The 16796-nt window shown below is 33.4% G+C and overlaps 1 protein-coding gene across 4 annotated transcripts in view; it reads right to left on the bottom strand.

Moving 5' to 3' along the window:
- Positions 1–16796, bottom strand: part of SSBP2 (single stranded DNA binding protein 2) — a 127147-nt gene that overhangs the window by 17386 nt on the left and 92965 nt on the right. The window contains exons 5-9 of one of the 4 annotated variants that reach the window (XM_032213424.1): positions 15686–15775; positions 6452–6511; positions 5966–6032; positions 4357–4427; positions 1852–1943 (exon numbers count right to left, since the gene is read on the bottom strand). In XM_032213424.1, the coding sequence (XP_032069315.1) occupies positions 1852–1943; positions 4357–4427; positions 5966–6032; positions 6452–6511; positions 15686–15775 (380 nt within the window). The remainder of the gene's footprint in view (positions 1–1851; positions 1944–4356; positions 4428–5965; positions 6033–6451; positions 6512–15685; positions 15776–16796) is intronic. The other 3 variants (XM_032213425.1, XM_032213426.1, XM_032213427.1) reach the window with 3 other exon arrangements.

Here is a 16796-nt window from a genome sequence, read left to right as displayed (position 1 = left end):
CCTTGCCACATGCCTGGACTACTGTAATGCATTTTACATGGGACTTTCCTTAAAAAACCATCAAGAAACTGCAGAATTGTAGTTGCCCACATACTAAGTGAAAATATATGGCATAGTACGTAAGACCAATATTGTAGAGCCAAATTGCTGGTATTTGCTTTCAAAATATATCTCCAGTTAACAAAGTTGGAGCACTACATAGTTTGGACCCTCATTATCTACAAAATTACTTACTTCAAATAATAATAATATATTGCACACCAAATATGTGACTGCCAAGAATGCTTGTTGAGAAGGCACACTCTTCATAAAGGGGTGGGATGGGGGGCTTGGAGGTGAACATCTCTGCAAAACCCTACTGTGGAACACCACTTTAAGATTTAATATCTGAACTCTCACTCTTAACATTTGGCAAACTTCTGAAAACCTAGTTGTTCATAAGATATTTGAGATAGTAAAATGTGTTGTCACACTGCTGCTAAATTATGATGTCATCAGTATAAGCAATGGATTACTATGACATTATTTAATTACACTGAATGTGTAATAACACTGTTTCAAAGATATTAATCTATACCACTTAGAGTCATATGACTGAAGCAGTGTAAAAATTCAAAATCATTTAATAAACAAAACAAAAAAACATTAAAAATATTTTAAAAAATCAATTAGAGCTTTATATAACCGTAGACAAAACTCTAAAATATATATTATCTCACTTATGCCATGTAGGTTTCATTTTCTTGCTGGATGAATCATACTATTGATAAAATCCTTTATTTGCAAAATGAAAAGAAAACTTTGCTATCATTTGTAGTTCTTGCTCATGAATGAAAATTAGTTCCAACTACATTGTTATGAAATAATCAGTTCTGGTAGCTAAGGAACAAGGCTAGAACCTGGGAAAGTTCTAGTTCTGTTTTAGGCACGAAACAAGCTTGGTGACCCACCATTCTCTCGGAGCCTTAGGAAGCAGGCATGGCAAGCCACTTCCTAAATCTTGCCCAAAAAACTGCAGGGATTAGTCCAGTTACCAGGAGTCAACACTGACTCAAAGGGACCAAAAAAGAGAAAATTTGTGAACACTATGTGGTTGAAATACATCTCACATTATTTAACTAAATAATTCAACCTCCATCAAAGTTAATGTATTTTAAGAAAATCTCTGAAAAATATTTCTTCAATTTTAATACTTGTCTAAATATTAACCTTGGCCATAAGACCATCTTTTATTTCTTAGTATTATAGAAAGGAAGGATTAAATCTACCTTGAGCGATTAATATGTTCTCAGTTTATAGGTGTCTAAAAGCTCAAAGGGACTGAAACATGTATTTCACAATATATATGGTGGACCCTAACCCTAACAAGCCAAGGAATAATATATTTTGACATTTTAAACATATATTCACCTGATGTCTTGCTGCTGATGAAAAAAAATCCTATGAATCGTACAAAAAGACTTGTTAGCTTCTAATGCATTGAGCATTAAAACGAAGCTTCACATAATGTCAAATAAAGTGGGTATGCAAACATGTTTTATTTCAATGTTTTGAATATGACCTGTTGCAAAACATCCTGAGCTTTTTCCAGTATTTTCTGAAAGATTGTTGAGTTGCTAAAATCATGAAGCTACCAGTTCATTTCAAGAAATCTTTAGGCTTCAAATATCCTCCCCATTCCACAGTTAAAGAACAAATTCCTGTTGGCATTCTGATACGTTGTCATTATTGTTTGCCAGTTAATCGACACATGTTAGTGTCTCTTTATTTTAAATGTGCCTACATCCCTGCTATTACTTTTTACCGAAGACAACTTCCTTATTGTGTGTTAGTGCAATTTACATTACTTACATGTTCATTCCTGGCATTCCAGGGCCACCTAAAGCATTCAGTGGGGGTCTCATTGCACCTCCATAGTTCTGCAATGATAACCAAGGGTCAGACTACCACAAAACAAAAAAACAAAACCAAAGAGGAGGGGGGAAAAAAAGGACAGCAGGTTAATGACTTCCCTACACATCTGCTAATTGGATCGGCCAGTGTCATTCATTGTTAGGTTTTTAACTTTTCAATTTATAAACAATTATTATTTCTATACTCCCTCTGATTTTTTAAAAAAAAACCTATTTAGCGTTTTCTTCTGACCTTATGATCTTATCAAAGGAAGTAAACACATTTAATTGATTAATGAAGATTATACCATTTATAATAGCTAGCACAATTATCAGTGAAGGGCAGGTTTTGCCATTCATGAATGCTGACTCAATATTCCAATATTAAGGGACTGAGTGGTTTTTAAAACTAAGTTCGTAAGAATACGGTATTGTAATCAATAATAGATTTATTAACTTTATCAGTGCTTATACTATGTAAGAATATTTTTTACTTAAAAGCATTTTACAGCAATGGACTGTTCAATAAACAGGGAAAACACACATAAATGTTAAATATTCCAGCAGTGCTGTATTTATATACAAATATGCACTTTCAAATTAACTCTTTATTTATCACATCAGCAACACAAACTGAATTTTCTACTAATTATTTGAAAAATGATACTCTTCACAGATCTGTCCATAATTATAACTTAGTCACCTTAAAATAAATATATAAGGTTAATTTAATGACCGTTGTACATACATTTTAGTTTTGGGAACTGTAATTAGATTAGATCCATGATGGCGAACCTATGGCACATGTGCCACAGGTGGCACATGGAGCCATATTTGCTGGCATGCCAGCCATCATCTCTGGCATGCCAGCTGATTTTTTTGCCCTTCCGGAGTGCTGGGGGAGGCCATATTTCGCCCTCCCCAAGCTTCAGGAAAGCCTCCAGAGGCTGGGAAAGGTGAAAAACAGCCCCAACGTGTTCCCAAGTTCAGGAATAAACTTCCGGTTGGCCCATTGGGCCTGTTTTCACCTTCCCCAGCCTCCGAAGGATTTCTTGAAGCCTGGGGAGGGCGAAAAAAGGTCCCAATGAGCCAACCGGAAGTTCAGAAATGATCAGTTTCTGGAGGGCCTCTGGGGGCCGGAGGAGGCTGTTTTCACCCTCCCCAGGCTTCAGGAAAGCTTCCGGAGTGTGGGGAGTGGTCGTGCGCACATGCATGCAATTTTGGCACACTATAAGAAAAAGGTTCACCATCACTGGACTAGATTGCCTAAAACCACTAAAATAGTTCTTATTTCAGTTTCTGGAGGAAAACAATTTTTATTAGAAATTTTAGTCATCACAATTTTATCTGATTAAAACAAATCTGGGGGAAAAGGTTATAAATATAAGTTTTTACAGAATTTTGTGGCTTTGCTAGTTTATTTTTAAATTGCTGTTCTAAATTCTGTTGGCTGGATTTTAATCCTCTTCACAAATTAAGAGCAAGGCGAATGGGAAAAGATTTTTAAAAATGAAAAGCTGAGAAAGATTTTGGCCAATGTGACTTAAAACAAGTATAGAGCCTTAAGAAGGTATTCAACAGCTGTTAGGTAAACACCTGCCTAGCATGGAAAGGGAATGAGAAGGAAATAGTAAGAGTTCTGGTAATATTTATGGCATTTGTTTCCTGACCTGGCCTACCTCAAAAGGATCTAGAAAGGAAAATCTGTAAAATTATCCATTTGACGTCTTTCATGTTTTTTTCTCTTTCTAGATAGTATTTTGCATTTATTGAAGGACTATCTGTAATATAATATTGCAGTGCGATGTAATATTAACCAAATAAATATTGGAAGTCTGATTTTTTATTTAATGTTAGGCAACTTTAATTTAATTAATTTGTATATTTTAACCATATTTATTTCAACTAAATGTGATTAAAACATTTAAAAAATATTTTACAAAGAATGTAATGTAGTAAGTTATTGACAGAACTCTATTATACGTGTATTGTCAAATTTGTTCCCAATATCAAACACACACTGCTTCTGTATGTTCTTCTCAATTTATCAATAATAAATTTAATATACAAATGGGTTCTATAAGTAAAGAAGCTTTATTTATTTATCAATTTATAAGCTCTTGATGGCTTACAAGCGTACATGAACAAATATAACAGATAATTCTAAAATCATGTAACATTCTAAAGCAATATTAAAGTTAAATGTTCAGGCTTTAAACACCAAACTGTATAAAGTTCTGACAATTTTTAAGGCTCTGTATTTTAACAGCAATTTATCTTTGATTCTAACTAAAAGAAGCTGTGTGCATGTTCTAATCCTTGTTCAAATCTTTCAGAGAAATTATGTACAATAACTTCAAGTAGTGGAATATGTGTATTGTAAGAATACATCTCTTTGTTTCTCTTTCTCTCATAGGAAATTATGATAAATGTGATCATATGTAAGACAATGAAAGCAATATACCTGTGGTCCTAGTGGGACCATTCCTCTAGGTGGAGTCATCCTCTGCATTGGTCCTCCCATATTTGGATGACCTAAAAGATTCATGACAAAAAATACAATGTTAATTGTTTAATCAGACTGATTCAGATTATAAATGCATTTTAATCAGAGTGAAAATTTGTCTTTCCTATGGTTAAAATATTTTGTAAAAAGTTGTGTCAGATACAACTCAGTCAAGTTATTTTTCTTCCATTCAGATTCAAAGAGAATTCCTCTTCAAAGTTGATGTTTCCCATTCCTCTCATTTGGGTTTGCTTAAAAACATAGGACTTCCTCCCCACAAACTTTATTTTAATTAAACTGCCAATTTAATAAATATAGGAGAACAGTATTTAGGGAAAGCATTTATCCCTGCAACTTGTATTGGTGATAGGCAGACAGATGGCATTTCTTTTTGTTTTAGTAAAGCACATTTAGATATATTAGTGCTGCACAACATAAATGGAAGAGTTGTTCAATATGAATTTTGTCAACTAAATATATCATCTTGTATAAGAGCTAAATAATGTGCAGCAGCAGGATGTATTTTAAATTATTTAAAACCTTTAATAACAAAAAGGCTAATAAATCTCATTAGGTTAAAAGGATCTTTAAGATAATCCTGCCGCCCCACAATCAATAACATTTTACAAACATGAAAATCTATGAACTTGCATGATTCGGTGAAGAATACAAACTTTGTGGGTCCCATCTGCTAAAGAGTTCAGTCTAATGAGAACTTGATGATGTGTCTTTTCTGCTGTGGCTCCTGCTCTTTGAAACATCATTGCCCCCTGAGGTGAAGTCATCCCCATCCCTGTTAGCCTTTTGGAAGGACCTGCCACTTTGTGGATCCCATGGGAGGCTGCAAGATGCTTGTATTTTGCTGAGATGGTTGTTGCTGTTTTCTGCAAGCCTGCTTTTTATTTATCATCACGTTTAATATTTTAAGTTTTTAATGGTTGCACATTGTTTTAATTGTTAGTTGTACATCACCCAGAGCAGTGATGGTGAACCTTTTTGGCACCGAGTGCCGAAAAGGGAGCACTTTGTGCATGGGCTCATCTGGGCCACGACCAGGAAGAGGAGCTGCCCAAGGAGCACGTGTGCTCCAGAAAATGTACTTTTGGTTTTCATCGCGAACATGCGTGCCGGTTGGCAAGTCTTCCAGTTACTGTTGCGCATGCTCACACGGCTATCAGCTAGCCAGCGCACATGTTCATGCTGAAAAACGGAAGACCAGTTTCATGCAAAAAGGCCAGCTGATCATTATGCACCCATGCACGCTAGGAACCCACGGGAAACAGGTGACGTTACACATGCCAAGCGACCAGGCTCCGTATGCCACTTTGGGCATGCGTGTCATAGGTTCGCCATCTCATATCCAGTGAGATAGGTGGCTATATGAATTAGATAAATAAATAAAATATGAATTACTTAAACAGAAATAATTGTTCCCTTTTATATGTAGATCATGAGAATGTATTTCTTACAAAATACTAGAAGCCGTTCTAATGTATTAAAATGTTTGATGATAAAACAGCTATTTATTTAGCTATTTCTATTGATAATATTTCTATTGATAATTTACCTTGCTGCCTTGTTGGATCCATCCCACTAGGCAATAATGGCTGACTTCCTGGAACACCTCCTAGTGCCTATTAAAAAGTTTTCAGAGAAATTTTCTACTTGAATATCATACTTAAACAACTTTTTAAAAAACACACAATCTATTTTCATTTTTAAAAACTGTATATTTTCATCCTAAAATAATGGGAATCCAAAATTACCTTCTTTTACAACAAATCCCAATTTATTTTGTATATTATTTTCCCATAAAATCAAATTTAAATGTACGGTATTTTAAAGACAGTAATTTATATACAAAATTTGTTTACCTGCTGTAATATCTTTAGATATGATATCCTAATACAATAAACTAATACAATTATATCAAATATCTACATCATAAATGCAGTTTTTAAGACCTGCTGTTTTAAAAAAATGGGTAAAAGTTTGCCTTTCCCAGGTAAATATTTCTTTGCATCCTGCATTTCACTGATTAAAAAACTGTTACCTGATTGGGTATCCTTAAAGGTGGCCTTGGGCCTCCTGGATATCGAGGAGACATGAAAGGCTACAAAACAGAAAAAAAATGCAATAAAAATAGAGGTACAAACCTAATTTGAAAGTAACCACATACTGTTTAACTATATGATCATCTTTATTTATGATCAAAATGCATTCTTTGCTAATGATCTGCAAACCTCTGAAGGCCTCAAAAGCCTTCTATTTATTTTCTATCAACACTCTCTGCAAATTTTTGCCAAAGTCAGAAATTTTCCTAAACAAGCCTATATACACTAGCTACTATTATTTATCTCTTTCTCTTCTAACCCAGGAATTGTCCAGCGGCTATTCAGAAACTGGGCAATTCTAAGAGCCTGGAAACTAGTCTCTGGAAACATTCATTCTGGTTGAGCCATGATAAGTGCTCAAAATCAGGATTAAAGTTATTCAATTTTCACAGCTCTTTCATCAAATGGCTGCTTTATTGTTCAACTGAAACATGTACATACTGTTAATAAAACTAATTCACTGAAGAAAATTATAGTTCATTTTTAGACATTTTAAAAATACAGGTAGTCCTCAACTTAGACTGGTTGCTTAGCGACTGTTCAAAAGTTACGATGGAGCTCCGTGGGGGTATTTATGGCCCAGTAACAAAGCTCTGATGGCAGCCCCCTCCCCACTCACATGAACTCAAATCTAGCACTCGACAACCACACTGCATTTGTGGCCATTTGCAGCAACCCATAATCATGTGACTGTGTTTGATCTAAAATAAGCATTTAACTTCTGACTTTCAGCAAAAATGGTCCATAATGAAACATTGGTTAGCTTAATGACACAGCAATTGTTTTGTGATCTCAGCATTTTCTTAACAACCACTGCAAAAAGGTAAAACTTGTGTCACATGGATCAGAGATCTCCAATCTTGGCAACTTTAAGCCTGGCAAACGTCAACTCCCAGAATTCCCTAACAAGCTTTGCTGGCTGGGGAATTCTGAGAGTTGAAATCCGCCTGGCTTAAAGTTGCCCCGGTTGTAGACCTCTGACATGGATGACTCAGTTTGCAACCACTACAGTGTATGACTATCACGAGCAGGCTCCATTATGGTTAGGAGTTGAAGACTTTACTTAAAAAATACCTTGCATAGCCAGAATTAAACAAGTGATATTTTGCCATCATGCTATCCAAACATTTATTAGTTATTTAATAAGCTTCAGACTTTGTGTTGTTGAGTAACCTAGCAGAGTCCCTTTTTTGTATAAAAATAAGTTTATAATCACATGGCTTGCTGTTTTGCATTTTAATTGTTCCCCTGAATTACAAAAGTATAAATATAAAGGGAAGCTCTAGTCACTGGAGATGTATGAAAGTTATTTATCTGGAAGAAAACTGAACCTTTAATCACAGTTTTGAAGGCCTGGAAGAAAAGTATTTCAGTTATACCCACAGCTTTTCTATGCTAGTATTACACTATAGAAAGAGATACTATCAATAGTACAAGGCAAATTAAGGTAATCCAAAATTTAAATGGCCTTACAGGTTAAAGCTTGGAGAAAAAATATTAATTTTATAACCATTCATTAAGATTCAATTTTTAAAAACTTTTATAGTACAATAGCAATAGCATTACTACACTAGGAATTTATATTACCAATGTAATATCTTTGCTCCTTCTTTGTTTTTTACCCAATAATTTTATTAAGAATTATATTAAACATATAAAATATATACAACCCCTCTCAAAAACAATAAAATATATAGAAAGTGCAGAACCCCATTAAAAAAATAGTGGAAAAAATAGGAAAAAGAAACTTCCTCATCTTCGCCAAGTATATCCAATGTTAACATTCTATCACTCTCTTAACATAAAACCAAATGCATCTTCATTTTATACCTCACCCCGTTTTCTAATTCCTCAGCTCTATTTATTAATTAGCAAGTTTATTCTTTCTCTGGAATGTACAGCATAATATGTATAGTACTATAAAATCTGTTCTGTGGTTAAAAATGCAGAGAATCCAGTGGCCACAAGATGGCACTATGCTCTTATAATCATTATGCATTTTTATAGACATTCACAAAAAACACTTATAAAATTTGGCTTTTAAATTCAACACCTATTTTAACATTTGATTTGTAACTGTAAGTGATAACTGCCATTTTGTAACTATATAACAAAATGGAACAAAAATATTATTCACATCAAGCAAATCCTTGATTTAATGGACTCATGGGAAGTAGAAAAGTCTGTTAGACCCGAGTGTCCATTAAATTTGAATGGGATTTGAAGCATGCGGAAAATAATTATATTTGGGTAAAACGGTTAATGGAGTTTACATATGTATAAAATCACATTATGCCTATGAAATTGGAAAACAGATTTTATTTCTTGCAACTAACATCTAGCAAATTGAATGTTATCATTTCATATTTTCTTATCCTGATATACCTTTCAGTCATTGCTCGTCACTAATATAAGTAATTTATCAATATTTTATTTTGTAGATTTTTTTTACAAGATCATCCAGAATTAAATTTTTTTTTAGTGTATCTCATATCAGTGAGGTGTATTTTATTTTCTGGATGATTTGCCACTTATATTTGTAACTACATCTATGGAACTGATTCAACGCATTAGGTGCTGAACTCATATATTTTAATTTCCCCTTAGTAGAACCCTCTGCTACATTCATCTTTAGAAAATCTAATACGGCACCATGATCATTTAACAAATAAATAGAATATTCAAATCTTGCGTAGCATAATTTATGCATATAGAATATGCATAAACATACATTTATTTCCTAACTGTAACAAATACAAATTAATTGCAACTGAGTAATGATAATTATTTAAATATATCTGTACATTTAATTGTTACAGAAAGAACAAATGCCTGGAATGCATGCAACTGTTTAGCAATCAGAAGCAGCTAAAATGCATTTAGAACTTATTTTGGTCTACATTCTTACATTTTTAAAAAAGTACTGGTTCTTCTGGTGTTTGTATCACACATTTTAAAAACAGGTTGAGCATTATCATAAAGTTGTTATTTTTTTTACAATCAATGTATATGTCAACTGCTTATTAAGTCAATGTCCCCCCAAAATTTCTTATCATTTTTCACTTCACGTGTATAATTCTGCAATTTATTTTACTTTTCTTCACTTTATAAGATTGTTTTTAAATAATGCCCTCTGATCACTGAAAATTCATCCTTTGCGAGAAGACTGCAAGACAATGGGCTCTGGAGGGTTTTGGAAATAGCCAATTTGATCAAACTGTGGTTGGTGTCTTTAAAATGACACTGGGTTTGTATACCTTCTTTTCTAATAACTTCGGAAATTGCTTGTTAACTGCTTTTTGGCTATTAGGTCCATTGAAGCCCCAGCTGAGTTTCCTTGACCCCTTTGTGAAAGAAGTGCTAAATATAAGTTTAAGGTCAGTTTAAACTTTCATTAGACATTCCATTTAATCTCACCCAGGTTTTACCTCCATCATGTATCATTCTTATTACATTCAGCAATAAACATTAAATTCTACATGTATGCAAAAATCATATTTTCAAGCCTGTTTACTTTATCATAGGCTCTCTCTAAGTGTAAATAATTTTTCCCTTACATTTCTTGATTACTTGAGCAAAAATTTGCTTTGTGTACCTGTTTGATATAAAGCTGCATTATTGTACTCCCCAAGCTTTTCTCATTCTAGCCTCTTACACACTTTTCAATCAGAATTCTGCTAAGCACCTTTCCTAATGCTAATTGTTGTAGGTTTTTTTCAGTCTTGCTGCCTTTTCCTTTGTATAGGGAATTTGCCCAGATCTGGTCTTTACACTTTAATCATACTGCCTAGCCACAAGTAAATTGTATATTTCAAAATTTTGCTAGTTCGACTATTAACTTTCTTACAGGATTTATAAACCCCTCTTATCATTTTTCTTGCATAGCATTCCTTAATATATCATTGTCATACAACTTTCTTCCAGCATTCCCTCATTTTAGTTTTGTCCCAAATAATTTCATCATTCGTGTTTCTGACTCCATTCACTCCACTAAAGATTACTTGTTTAGACCTTTCTACCCCTTCTAAAGCTATTTTTTAATTTTAAAAAAATCATACATATCACTTTTTGAAATCTTTTTTTTAAACTTAACCATTCCTTGCTCTGTTTGACTATACTCTATACAGCTATTTTTTTCTCGTATATATAGAGAATACATTTCTTGCACTGACTCTAACCTGAATTAAAGGTTTACAGGATCATAAAAAGGGAGTTACATGGAATTTTTTCTTATCCCTAACCTTTTTTTACTTCATCTGTGAACAAGAAGTCTTTTTCATACTTTCTATTAAGCACTCTGAGCCACAACCTGTGTTTATTCTGTAACATAACTGTTACTTTATTTTAAGCAGCTTCCTTATTCTCTTTCTTTATGTTCCCATCCTATTTGTTCTGATAAGCAATAATCTATTACTTTTTTATACGGTATTCATACTTGTTTCTCCTGCAATTGTTCCACTTTCATACTAATTATTGTTTACTTCCTCCCCCTCCCGCCCCAAGATCTATTCTCGAACCTACCAAAAGTACTCTGTCCCAAGTTCACATTTGTACCTATCCAAGTATTTGAAACAGAATCTTTTTTTAAGATAAAGGTTATTAAAAGTTTAAAAGAGAACATAAAAACTAACACAAAGTGATATGGAATAAAGAAATCGAAAGAGTAGAAAAAGAAAAAAGTACAGAAAAAATAAAAGATAAAAATAGATAGGAAGAAGTTTTTGAGTTCCTTTGCAGCAAATATGTAGGATTACAAAATTATCTTTTACTCTATAATTGCAAAAAAATTTACAACAAAACTCATCATCAAAATCATAAGCCTTAAGTGCATTTTTTCTGTTCCATGCTAAAAAGACTATAAGGGGTTTCCAATCAGCCATAAATGTAGATATTTTTCCTATTAAGAAAGTCAAGTTAATTATCTTTGCAGGTTCCATCATTTTCCTCTATTACGGTGTCAAACATTTCAACTTTTGAGAATACAGTAATCTTGCTGCAGTTGTCATATACTGTATATATAAACAAAGTCCCATTGCATTTTTAGCTGTCTCTCTGTTAATCTGGTCTCAACTGTACATTATTCTTTAACAGTTTATCAATTAATATATTTATTTGTATCCAACATTTTTTTGGTTTTTCACATGTCTACCATACTTGATACGTTCCTCCATCTTGTTCACATTTCCAACAAAGATTCAAAGTACCTTTTAGACAATTTCTCTGATGACAAACACCAACAATACATACTTTTATATAGCTTCTCTTTAAGAACATAATGTAAATTCCAATCCTTTCAAACCTATCTTTTTCCATTGATCCAATACTGTAGCTAATTTTAAAGTTCTCTTTAAATACATACATTCTTTCATTTGTTCTTTTTCTGTTTCATATTTCAACAAATTTATATATTTTAGCAATAACACGTTCATTCTTTGTACATAGTTCTATTTCAAACTTAGTCTTGCATTGTTGAAAAGCTTACCTATTATTCACTTTAAACCTTTCTGATAATTGTGTATAAAAAACCCATTTTATAATCCGCATGAAAAAATAAAGCACATTGTAGTACTACATAATACCATTTATGTTTACTTATGATTTCTTGTCTATAACATGCTTTTTATGCTGAAATCCTCAAAGGAATTTTTGGACACAACCTAGATTTTTATTTATTCCACGTTTTAAGAATGGCCTGCCTGCTGTAATTAATTTTGACATCTACACTAACCTTATTATGCCATAGATATCCATGCCATCCAAATTTCAGATCATGTCCTAACTGCCACAATGCTCAATTTCTTTAATACTGAATATTTTTCAAAGCAGATATTCATCAAATAGACATTATTCCCATTCACTTTTTGCTCTACAAATGGCCTAATCGCTTTTTCCACATACTGTAATATCATTCTCACCCACCCCTTTCATGTGTCTAAAAGAATAATATTTTCTACTTCATTCAGTACATTGCAGAATGTTTCCACTGTCATCATTCTAAAATGTAAAATGTAACATACAACTAACATCACCTGTAATCTTTTACCACCATAAGCAGCTACAACAATAAAGATGACACCAATTCATAATTTTATCCCCTACATTTCAGCTATTCCATTTATAGTTAAACCCTCTTCATTTCCTTGCAGCTATATGCCAACCCTACCCCACAGAATCAGACCACCTTCACTCACATCAATTATATCTTTCCTCCTCTTCTAAGGTTGGCAGATATAGACTTTCTCGCTCCTTTCTTTTCATATTATTATTTAAACCTTTTACACATTTACACTCAATCTGCATTCTTCCCAATTCCATGGCCATTACTACATGGACCAGTGATACTGTCTTCCATTATTCATGACTTTAGTAAGATACAGAAGATATAAACTATTTGTCAACCCTAGTAAATACATGTGTCATATGCAGCATTTCCAGATAATTATAACTTTTTGGCACATTTTAGGTAGTATTTATTTTATTCTTGAGATTTATAAGGCTACCAAACTCAAACAGAATTATTTTTTCTGGGTGGCATACAGAATAAAAGTATGCCAAAAATAGAGCCTCAGCTCAGATTTACTCCACACGTTTATACTAATCTATGCTAGCTAGGATTTCTAATCACTACTTTGCAAGTATTTTGCACATGTCCCACCACTTAAAAGGTCTATGCATCAGACTGACATCTACCTACACAAGGAGACATCTGTTACCTTTATGATTTCTATATTTTAGGTTCACTAAGAAGTTTATAATAATATCAATATATTCTACTCATACTTTTTTTACTCAGCCTTTAAAAAATCTGACAGTTACACCTGAGTAGTTCTTAAAAATGATTAGCAATTATTTAGCTAATTTTGGAAATTTTTATTAATTATTTTTACTTTTAGGTTATAAGGAAGAAAATTAGAAAAGAACATAAAATAAAAAGAATACAGAACCATATATTCAAAATGCACTGAAAAACATAAATGAGTTTTTTTCAAAAGAAACATGATTATAGATTTTTTTCTAAGAATCCAACAAATAAATGATATGTATATTCAACACAAGTGAAAATAATTTTACCATACTTGATTGAGAAATTCAAGAACTCAGTGCAATGTTACCGCTATGTATTATCATACATCCAAAATGAATTAATGGTAAATTTAAATGCATTTTTATCAACTAGGACGCATACCTGTTAGCGATGTATTTTTTAAAGTAAAATTCTGCATAAGTCTAACATTTTTTTATATTCTTGGTAAAATGATCATGAATTTCATCAGGAATTTTTGAATTTAAGAAAAAGTGGAACCCTGGAGTTGTATGCAATAGTTTTTATGAGAGATAGGATTAAAGACGTATAAATGGTATCACTTCTGATTCTTTATGGGGGAGTCAAGATAGAGGCAAATCTTTATCAGCAAAACACTAAGCAAAGTAATCACTTAGATAAGAGTCTCCTGACTCATCCTTTCCTAAAATGAAATTTACTATTCTAAACAGGCATCTGATTGGCACAATAGGACAGCAAAAATAGTAACACTTTGTCTCCATTATCACTAATGTAGAGTCAAAATGAACTCAAATTCATGCTTGATGAAATTAACTTTTGGTCTTCAAACAGCACTCCACATATTGTTTCTGATGCTTCATCTCCCAAAACTCTTCAGTAAAGTAAGATTAAAAGTAAGAATAGAAATGGGCTTGAGAGCAGTTTATGAAGAGTCCAGAATAATTTCTGTACCCAAAACTAATTAGGTCACCACCAGAAGTGCCTCTCATACCACTGGATAACTTATCCTCCAGAAACTGGATCCATTCATTTCCATTTAGTTCGTGGACAAGACGAACCTGGTGTAGCTCCCAAAGAGCACCTCATCCTAGGTTGCGTAGGAAGTAACGTGACCACAGCACCAAGTTAAATGGTTCTGCATATTTAAATCATCACATAACTGCTTTGAGGCAAGTATAAGGTCAAATATATGATCATCAATTATTGAGATAACCCTGTGGTTTTAAATACTGAGACAATTTTATTCAAGGCAAGAAAAACTGAAACCATCCAACACCAAAAACAAGGAGATAACAAACAAACTTGTATTCAGATAAAAATCAAGGAGCCAACTACATAGCATGATTGTTGGTGTGCTAGCCTTTGCTTGTAGCCCAAATTAACGTGTATGTGCTTATCCTTCAGCAATTCTGACTCTATTTTCAAATTCAAATATGTTGTCGTGTAAAATGAGTGTCATTCCAATCCTATTCTTAACCATGTAGCTACTATAGTCTCTACAACCTGGCTGGGCAAATCTCTAAAATGCTTGGATTGCCCAGCAGATCTCAGTAATACACACTAGCTATGTCTGTTGTGACTGTTATGAAATAAGCTGTGAATGATCTTTCTCCCTCCCTCCCTCTCTCTCTCACACACACACACCTCTCACATACATCAGACACACTCAATCTATATGTATATCTATATTTTCACTATCCTTTTTATCCCCAAAAGCTAAGACAATCCCATTCATTTGGCTTTGTTTTACTGCTTAGTGAAACATAAAAATAATTTGGTTTCCAAATTAAGGCTTTCATCACTTAACATAATTTGACATACAAGTAGTCATCGACTTGCTCATCTTTTAATGATGACCTGAGGTGACAACAGCCTTGGAAAGGGTGCTTTATGCCTTCCAACAATCTCACGGTCACATGATTACTATTCAGGTGCTTGGCAACCAGCTCACATTTATATGGTCATGATTTGTGATTACAAATTGCTAGTTTGAACTTCCCTAGTAGTATGAAGCCACTATTTTCTATAGCATATATCTTTAACAAAGAATCAAAACAATACAATTTAACTTAAGACTCTACTAGACAAAGTAGCAAAGCAAGCAACCAATTTCTTCTATCATACAACTTCACCTGTGGCCCATTTAAATTAAGTTATCATTGTACATTTAACACTTTATCCTAGATTTTATGTTTGCACTGCTGATATAAACAGCATAAACTTATTTTCTACTGATAAAATCCATAGAAACACCCTATTCTATCCCAAATGTTTAAATACTGTGCATTTTATGCATGGAAGAAATGGTATTCTTTCATGGCAGTGCCAAAAAATGCTATTTTCTCTTTTCTAAGTTCTGAAAGCCCTATAATCAAATTTTTCTGAATACCTGAAAAAAACCCGGTGGAACAGGACCTACTGGCATGCCATCTCCTGGGGGAATGTTTCCTAGCACTGGACTGGGAGCTGCTGCAGCGCTCTGAAAAGAACAAAGGAAAAATAAACCTTTGTCATTGCACACAATAGGCATAAAACCAAAATACTACTTTGACCATAGTGTGGCAAGGCAGAAAGGAATACTCTCTGCATGACAGATTTAATTTTTTCTTCCATTTAAAATAATTAGTGCTCATTTTCAAAGTGCAGAAGTGAAACACTTAAATACAAACGTAGATTTCTTTAATAAATGACTAAAGGGAAACTGAGGGATCAGGAACTTCAGTTTAAACAAAGACTTGTAAATTGTGCATTTACAAAAGGTTCTATTACACCTCAGTCCAATAGGCAACTTTCAATCAGAAAAGTAGCATGTCAGTAATCAGCTAATATTCAAAACAAAACATGAAAGAATTCAGTGGTAAATGTACTAACACAATTCTATAACTAAATACACAATATCGGTGCAATTTTATAATCTATTAAGAAACAGTCTCCTTAAAATGATAATTAACTTTATATATGTGGAATGATGCTTTAAGTGATCAAATTAAATATGATAAATGGTGGAAACAGTTGCAGAATTAAATTGGGAGCCATATTTAGTTATTTTTCTTATTTCACTCTGGTGCCAATAATAACCTGGGAGACAGGAATTAAATCAAGAAAAGAGTGCATATCTGATGAAAAAGGACTATATTTATCCCTCACTACTTTTCAAGTAAAAGGTGGAAGATCCAATCTTAGTCTTCCACATAATAGCTTTCAGTCCTAAAACTGGGGTTCTCAAATTTGTTTGCACTGTGAATCCAACAAAAATTGGGATGATGATGATGGCAATTCAAGATCAAATGGAAAACTAAAACTCTTTTCTAATCTCCTTCCTCTTTGCATTACAATCTAGAATTTCAAGTTGTCATCCCAAGCAGTTGGTCGGGGATGATGGGAACTGTTGCTGCTGAAGACTGGCTTTTGCGGAGGCTGGCTGATCTCTGATGGATTTACACTTGGGAAGGCTACCCCTGTGCGGGAGCTTACATTGAATGCGCTTCTCCACAATGCAT

This window comes from Thamnophis elegans, chromosome 3, assembly GCF_009769535.1.
Source record: "Thamnophis elegans isolate rThaEle1 chromosome 3, rThaEle1.pri, whole genome shotgun sequence".
Taxonomy (NCBI): domain Eukaryota; kingdom Metazoa; phylum Chordata; class Lepidosauria; order Squamata; family Colubridae; genus Thamnophis; species Thamnophis elegans.
Note: the sequence above shows the minus strand (reverse complement) of the source record. Positions and strands in the feature narration are given on the sequence as shown.